General features: G+C 53.5%; 1 protein-coding gene across 4 annotated transcripts; it reads left to right on the top strand.

Annotated features, from left to right (window-relative positions):
- The first annotated feature begins 3,338 nt into the window (after positions 1–3,338).
- LOC138414948 (asialoglycoprotein receptor 1-like) lies at positions 3,339–7,110 on the top strand. Of its 4 annotated transcripts, none has more exons than XM_069542828.1 (9): positions 3,339–3,704; positions 3,987–4,070; positions 5,120–5,236; positions 5,376–5,471; positions 5,543–5,614; positions 5,866–5,952; positions 6,041–6,192; positions 6,267–6,373; positions 6,694–7,110. In XM_069542828.1, the coding sequence occupies exons 2-9, from the start codon at positions 4,004–4,006 to the stop codon at positions 6,854–6,856; spliced, it is 861 nt and encodes a 286-aa protein (XP_069398929.1). In that variant the 5' UTR covers positions 3,339–3,704; positions 3,987–4,003; the 3' UTR covers positions 6,857–7,110. The 4 variants fall into 4 exon arrangements, with proteins under 4 accessions (XP_069398929.1, XP_069398930.1, XP_069398931.1 ...); XM_069542829.1 differs by having other exon boundaries at positions 3,373–3,704; positions 3,898–4,070; XM_069542830.1 differs by having other exon boundaries at positions 3,471–3,708; positions 3,898–4,070.
- Positions 7,111–8,017: the final 907 nt, after the last annotated feature.

Raw genomic sequence — 8,017 nt, 5'->3', positions numbered from 1 at the left:
CCCTGGGCTGGCAGGAAATTCCCTAAATGTTCTTGCCACCCTCTTAATGGATGCTCTTGTGACCCCCTTGGGGCGCATGTCTTCCCAGTCAGGAGACCTCTGGGCTCCTGAATGACATTTAAGCTACCTTCCCCTGAGATTCAAGGCTCTCCTCAGGGCGACACAAGCCACCCCTCTGGCCGTTTAGCCCACTGAAGAGAAACTTGCTTATTACAACTGATAAAATCCTTCCTGTTCTTTCAGGCCGGCTTCACAGACCTCCTTAGGGAGCCTTTCTCGACCACCCTGGAGGTGGGATTCCCAGTTTTGGAGCCCAGGCTCTCTGAATTGCTCTCTGCAGGTGCTCGGTATCCTGAGGGGAAGAGTGCTCAGAGGGAACAGAGTTGCTCTGCATAACTCCCCAGCATCTGTGAGCATGCTGCCGGCGCTCTCAATCATTATGTTGTACGTAGTGAAACTTACAGATGACCATACATAACTTACAGGGGGCTGACCTGTAATTCAGCATCCAGTGTATTGTGTCCTTCATCTGGCTTTCTTCAAAGTGTTTTATCACCTCTGACTCCCTTTTTTTTTTTCAATTAAAAAAATTTTTTTTTTAGTTGAAAGATCTTTTTTTGACTGTACCTCACAGGATCTTAGTTCCCTGACCGGGGACTGAACCTGCACCCCTGTATTGGAAGCATGGAGTCTTAACCACTGGACCACCTGGGAAGTCCCTTGGACTCCCATTCTTAAGCTTTTGTGTATATTGTATACACGGCTGACCTTAGATGGGCCTAGTCTAATCCCATGAGCACAGGGGGAATCAGAGAGATCTGGAGTTCCAGGAGGATACCAGGCGCTGTTGCTGACTTTGCAGATGGAGGGGTCATGTGATGAGGAAGGCAGGTGGCCTCGAGGAACAGAGGGTGGCCCCCGGCCGCCAGTCAGCAAGGAGACGGGGTCCTCAGTTCTATAGCTACGAGGAACTGGATTCTGTCAACAACTGGAACGTATTTGAGAGTAGATTCTTCTTCTTTGCCTCCAGAAATGAATACAGTCCTGCCAGCACCTCTATCTCAGCTTCATGAGACCCTGAGCTGGGAACTCAGCTGGGGTTCCTCTTGGACTTCTGCCCTACAGAGCTGTGAGCTAATAAATGGGTGTCGTTTCAAGCCACTACCTTTGGGGTGCGCTAAAAAATGAACACATGAGGCTCTGTCTCTGAAGACCTTGCAAAGTATATATTTTCTCTCTCTTTTTTTGACTGTGCTACACAGCTTGCAGGATCTTAGTTCCCCAATCAGGGATCAAACCCTTGCCGCTGCAATGAAAGCACAGAGTCCTAACCACTGGACCACCAGAGAATTCCCAAGGTATATATTCTTAAAGGGATAGATGTCAAGAGTTCTCAGGGTGCATGTGTCTACCGCCATGTGGCATTGTTTTGTTTTTAGCTACTTCTTGGTTTCTCAGGGTTATCTCTGGTCTCACAGAGAGAGCTGGCTTGTAAGTCAGCCACCGGTGTTTCATGTTGTTTATCTGGCTTTCCTCATGGTGTTTCATTGACTCTCACCCTAAAGTTGTTGACTTTGGGGTGTTTTTCGTTACTGGTTCACAGACTGCTCCCTAAGCAATGGCTTTGGGAACATGGCTTTAGGGTAGAACCAGCTGGTAAGAACATCTTATTCCAGCATAATATGCAAATAGAAGAATGCACAGATCTTCAGGGTATGGGTTTCGGCAGTTTTACAGACTTGCAGCCTTGCAGCCAGCATCCAGATCAAGCAGTGGGACATTTCCATCGCCCAGAAACTCCTGCCAATCCTCGCTCCTGTAAGGGTGACTGCTATTCTGACCGAAATAGCGTAGGTTTGTTTGCCTGAATAAACCAGATTGTAACTGATAATACCAGAGGAAGCCAAATCAACAGCCCAGTAGTCACCAAAATTACTGGCCACAGTCCCAGTGCATGCAAACAACATGAGGCTTTTCAAGTCACAAATGAGGGTGCAGCCAGGACTTATTTTACGAGAGGGACGTGTTCCTGAATATCTCACATAATGTAAACTCTTCTAACTCGAGTCTAGTTTTCTCAGTGAAGTATCCATAACATAGGATTCCCATGATGTCATATTTGGGGTCTAAAGCAAGACTTACTAACGTCACTAACATCGTCCAAATTCTTACATTTTTTTCTTGCTTATTTTATTCTTGGCTATGCTGGGTCTTAGTGGCTGTGTGGGCTTTTCTCTCGCTGCAGCGAGGGGGGGCTACACTCTAGTGGTGCCTAGGCTTCCCGTCACAGAGGCTTCTCTTGTGGAGCGTGGGCTCTAGGGCCTGTGGGCTCTAGAGCACAGGCTCAGTAGTTGCAGTGCCTGGGCTTAGTTGGCATGTGGGATGTTCCTGGACGAGGGATCAAACCTGTGACTCCTGCATTGGCAGGGAGATTTTCTTTACCACTGAGCCACCAGGGAAGCCCAGTTTCTAATTTAGCATAATTCCAATCCACACACTCCCAGAATTTAGCCCTCTGTGAACTCGCAAATGGGGCTGTGAGGGACCACTTTTAGTATCTCTGGGACCCTGGGGCTCAGCTGTGGTGACAGGATGGGACCCTGGTTCTGGGAGCAGCACACAGGTCCTGGGAGTCCGGCTGTCCACATCTCAGGCTTGCCTCTGTTGTTTGGATTCTGGTTAAGCTCTTACCATTCAGGGCCTCAGTTTCCTCATTTCCGAATCAGATAGGGGTGTGCTCTGGGGCTAATGAGAGGAGGTAATGAGGGAAAGGGCTTCCCAGGTGGCTCAGTGGAATGCAGGAGACGCAGGATTGATCCCTGGGTCAGGAAGATCCCCTGGAGAGGGGCATGGCAACTCACTCCAGTATTCTGGCCTGGAGAATCCCATGGACAGAGGAGCCTGGCGGGCTACAGTCCATAGGGTTGCAAACAGTCTGACATAACAGAAGTGACACAGGCAACAAGGGAGAAGCACAGAGGAGTCACTGGAGGCTTGCTGGCACTAATCCAGCTGAGTGGGGAAAAGCCTGCCTTCCTACCGCCCCCACCCCCTGACCCCCAGGCAGCTTGGAGGACTTTACTCCCCAGGAGAGCCATTCAGCCCCAGGCTGGGGTGTCTGGTAGCTGAGCCCCAGGAAGCCAGGCCCAGGCTCAGATGCCAGGGTCATAGGTCTGGATTGGGAAAGAGCAGAGCTCAGCCCCTCTGATCCTGGTCAGAGATATTTGGAGAAATCAACAATTCTGGGAAATTCAGAGACAGGAAGTAAAAGGGGAGTGGGGCAGAGGGGAACCAGCCAGCTGCACCCCGGCCCCTCCTGGTCTGGACCTCTCCCAAACAGTTCCTTAAGTGGGATGGCTGCATGCAAAGATAGGGGACAGAACAAGGAGACTCTCCACCCCTGGGAAGGAAAGTGAGGCAACCCACCCCTGCTCCCACCCCCACACCCTCCCTGAGTTCCAAATCCATTTCTACCTCTGTTTACGTCCAAAGTCCCGGGCACTGGAGATGCCAGGTTTGGTGTGTTTGGACACACGGTCATACAGACAGGCAGACGCACAGGGCTCAGGGCCCTTGAATGGACCCTGCCCCCTCCCCTCCCACCACCCAGGGCTGTCAGTGCTAATTATCCAGGCTTCAGCCTGTTTCTTAGCCTGGGATCTGAGCAGCATTGAGGGACCCACAAGTCAACCTTGAGACCTTTGGCAAGTAAAAGGGGAAGAAAAGGGGGTGGGGGGGAGAAAGGAGGTGGCGGAACTAACTGTGGAGTGGGGCGGGGGAGGGGATGAATGAAATCCATATCCGGAGGGGTGGAGAAGGAGTAGAAAAACTTCAGAAGATAGATTTTGGATGTCAGGCCTGGAGGGAACGCAAGCAAAAAGAAAGGTCTCCACGCAGTCGCTGATCACCTGGAAAGGGACCGAACCCCACACCCAAGCTCTTCAGCCCCTGCCTCAGCCCTAACCCCAGCCTTGACCTGGCCCCAGGCCCAGCAGTCCCCACCATGACAAAGGAGTATCAAGATCTTCAGCATCTGGACAATGAGGAGAATGACCATCAGCACAGAAAAAGTAAGGGGACACCAACCCCCATTTCTGCAAGGCGAGCATTAGGTGGCTCTGGCCCCCTTCCCTGACCCCGCCTCTCCCTGGGTCTGCCCGGCTCACAAGGTTGGTGGTGTCTGAGCCACCCCTCTTAGGGGAGGTGCAGGGTGTAGGATTGGAGACCCTTTCTTGGTGGCAGTTGTCCCCAGGCTCCTTCATGATTCTCCTGCCCTTCGCCTTGTCACCGACTTCTCAGGACCCTGGGGAGGGGGTTGCCCAGGGGATGTGGGGGTTAACTGCAAGAAGTTAGACCCTCTTCTTCGTTCCTCTTCCAACACCCATGAGCCTTGGCCAAGCGTATGTGTGTGAGTGTGTGTGTGAGTTTGAGTATGTATGAGTGCACAGGTGTCAGGGATCCTTTGGGTCAAGGAGAAAATTTCTGTGGCAGGCCTCAGGGAGTTCTGGCTGGAGGAGGATGAGTCAAGCCCTCTTTCTTTCTCCTGCGAGCAGAGATGTTTCTGCTGGGGCTGAGCCGGGATGGAATGCTTGGCAGAAGGGAGTGGGCAGTGCCCTTCGATGGGGGAAAGGACTACCAGCAAAAACGGAGGGGAAGCCCCCGCATTTCAGCTCACTGAGACAGGGCTCCCGGGTGGGCACAACTTGGTCGACCTGAAGTCTGGTTACTCTGCCTCCCTGCGCCCAGACAAAGAGGAGTGGGATTCACGGGGAAAACAAGAAACCCGTTTCTCTTGCCCCACCTGTTAGACCCCTTCGGCCCCAGTCTCCAGCTTGCAAACTCCATTCTCCAGGCTCTGCGTTCTGATGCGGCAGTGACTCGATCTGGCCACTAGGTGCCAGCAAAGGCCTAGAGCCTGGGTAGGGCTCCCTCAGAAAGATTCGCATCCCTTCTCACCTCTCGATGCATCCAGCTCCTCTTGGTCACCTACCGCCAGATTTCTTCATCTATAAAGTCCCTCCTAGTCTCCTAGAGGAGGCTCAGGCTGCCCTCCTCCTAGGACCCCAGAGCTGCCCCAAGCTCCCATCTATCCCTGAGTGCCTGACCTCCTCTCTTGTAGGGCCGCCTCCTCCTCATTCATTCAGTCGGCGTCTCTGCACCGGACCCAGCCTCCTCCTGGTCTCCATGGGCCTTAGCCTCCTGCTGCTAGTCGTTCTCTGTGTGATCGGATCCCAGAGTGGGTTCCCCAGGGGGCAGGGGGTGTTTGGGAAGGGAGCAAGGTGATATGGTGAGGGGGCGGGGGACGGAAGAGCTGGCTGCTGTGATGTGGGAAGCAGCCCCCTCATTTTGTCCTGTCTGCACCCTCTTCTGCCCAGACTCCAAGCTGCAGGAGGAGCTCAGCGCCCTGAGAGAGACCTTCAGCAACCTCACAGTGAGCACAGAGGCCAAGGTCAAGGCCCTGAGCATTCAGGGTGAGGAGGGCTGGGGCTGGGAGGCTGGGAACAGTAGGGCCATTGAGACACTGAGCAAGTCTCTCCCCTAGGAGGAAATGTGGGCAGAAAGGTGAAGTCCCTGGAGGCCCAGCTGGAGAAACAGCAGCAGGAACTGAATGCAGGTCAGCGAGGGTGTGTGTGTGTGTGTGTGTGTGTGTGTGTGTGTGTGTGTGTGTGAGTGAGTGCACATGCGCTTGCAGGATACAGCGGTCTCTCAGACCAAACCAAGGGGCATTGTGGCAGAAGTATCTGTGATCTGTCTTCACACCCCAGTAGGCAGATGACAGAACCTTCCCGGGCCCCAGTGTTCATCGTGGCTTTCTTGCCTTCCCCTACCCTCATGCCCCTCCCCCTCTGCCCTCTGTCTCCCCAGATCACTCCAGCTTGCTGCTCCACGTGAAGCAGTTTGTGTCTGACCTGCGAAGCCTGAGCTGTCAGATGGCTGTCCTCCAGGGCAATGGTGAGGGGGTGGGGGTTGCCCAGTCCTGCTTGCCTGCCCAACCCACTTCCCCTCAGCCCCTCACTACCCCCTCTGACTCCCGCTCCAGGCTCTGAAAATGCCTGCTGCCCAGTGAACTGGATCGATTATGAAGGCAGCTGTTACTGGTTCTCTCGCTCGGGGAAGTCCTGGCCGGAGGCTGAGAAGTACTGCGAGTTGGAGAACGCCCACCTGGTGGTGGTGGGCTCCTGGGAGGAGCAGGTGAGGTTCTGGTAGGGCCTGGCTGGGAGGTTGGCAGGTCTAAGGAGAGGTCACCAGCTCTCCTCTCTCCCCAGAAATTTATACAGCACCACATGGGCCCTGTAAGTACCTGGATAGGCCTCACGGATCAAAATGGGCCCTGGAAATGGGTGGACGGGACGGACTACGAGACGAGCTTCAAGTAAGTGTGTGCGCCCCTGAGGCTCTGCCCCTCCATCTTCGGCCCATCATCCCAGCCTGGCAGGTCCTGGGGGCCGGGGGTCCATGGTTGGGCTCAGAGTCTCACCCCCGAGGCTCTGCCCCTTCATCTTTGGCCCATCATCCCAGCCTGGCAGGTCCCGGGGGCCGGGGGTCCATGGCTGGGCTCAGAGTCTCACCCCCGAGGCTCTGCCCCTTCATCTTTGGCCCATCATCCCAGCCTGGCAGGTCCTGGGGGCCAGGGGTCCACGACTGGGCTCAGGGTCTCAGGCGCTGGGGTTCACGTCTCTCTGGTCTCTTTAGGAACTGGGCACCAGAGCAGCCAGACGACTGGTATGGGCATGGGCTCGGAGGGGGTGAAGACTGTGCCCACTTCACGGTGGAGGGCCGCTGGAATGATGACATCTGCCTGAGGTCCTACCGCTGGGTTTGTGAGGCCCGTCGGGACAGAGGCAATGACAGCTAAGAGCCTCCTCTCCCCTAATTTATTTCCTCAATGCCTTTACCTGCCCTAGGGGTCCTGGTTTGGGGCCCTTCTATCTAGGGGCTTCTGGATTTTCATCTAAGATTTTAGAGGGAAAGGGGAAGGACGGTGTCTGAGAAATGTAGAATGATGTTTAGAGGGGCGAGGAGATTGACACCCATGCTGCTTTCTATGGTTTGCAAGTTATTACTGTCAACTGGATTTTTTTAGAGTAAAAAGAAAAGAAATACACAAAACATTGAGTCGTCTGCTTGCTGGGGATTAGGAGACGGGAGTGGGCTGGTCAGCACTAGGAAGTCTTGGGCAGGCAATGGGTCATTCTGAGAACTGGCTGCGCTTTGGGCCAAGAGGCCTGGATTTGTTATTTACAGGTATACAAGTTAGGGCAAGCTAGTCTGCTTTCTGTGTTTCAGCTGTAAAATAGCGTTATTACTGATTTGTTACTGAACTCAGGTTCAGTTGCTCATCTCAGTTCAGTTCAGTCGCTCAGTCGTGTCCGACTCTTTGAGACCCCATGAATCACAGCACACCAGGCCTCCCTGTCCATCACCAACTCCCGGAGTTCATTCAGACTCACGTCCATCGAGTCCATGATGCCATCCAGCCATCTCATCCTCGGTCGTCCCCTTCTCCTCCTGCCCCCAATCTCTCCCAGCATCAGAGTCTTTTCCAATGAGTCAGTTCTTTGCATGAGGTGGCCAGTACTGGAGCTTCAGCTTTAGCATCATTCCTTCCAAAGAAATCCCAGGGTTGATCTCCTTCAGAATGGACTGGTTGGATCTCCTTGCAGTCCAAGGGACTCTCAAGAGTCTTCTCCAACACCACAGTTCAAACGCATCAGTTCTTCAGTGCTCAGCCTTCTTCACCGTCCAACTCTCACATCCATACATGACCACAGGAAAAACCATAGCCTTGACTAGACAGACCTTAGTCGGCACAGTAATGTCTCTGCTTTTGAATATACTATCTAGGTTGGTCATAACTTTTCTTCCAAGGAGTGAGCGTCTTTTAATTTCATGGCTGCAGTCACCATCTGCAGTGATTTTGGAGCCCCCCAAAAATAAAGTCTGACACTGTTTCTGCTGTTTCCCCATCTATTTCCCATGAAGTGATGAGACTGGATGCCATGATCTTCATTTGCTG

The sequence above is a fragment of the Ovis canadensis genome, chromosome 11 (assembly GCF_042477335.2).
Source record: "Ovis canadensis isolate MfBH-ARS-UI-01 breed Bighorn chromosome 11, ARS-UI_OviCan_v2, whole genome shotgun sequence".
Taxonomy (NCBI): domain Eukaryota; kingdom Metazoa; phylum Chordata; class Mammalia; order Artiodactyla; family Bovidae; genus Ovis; species Ovis canadensis.
The sequence above is the reverse complement of the archived record's forward strand: the minus strand, read 5'-3'. Positions and strand labels throughout refer to the sequence as shown.

Bases quoted from the DNA above. Each gene is read 5' to 3' on its own strand.
- LOC138414948 (XM_069542828.1), top strand. From the start codon at position 4,004: ATGACAAAGGAGTATCAAGATCTTCAGCATCTGGACAATGAGGAGAAT. The intron at 5,953-6,040 runs GTGAGGGGGTGG...CTCCCGCTCCAG, and splicing joins GGCTGTCCTCCAGGGCAATG to GCTCTGAAAATGCCTGCTGC. The intron at 6,193-6,266 runs GTGAGGTTCTGG...CTCTCTCCCCAG, and splicing joins TGGGCTCCTGGGAGGAGCAG to AAATTTATACAGCACCACAT.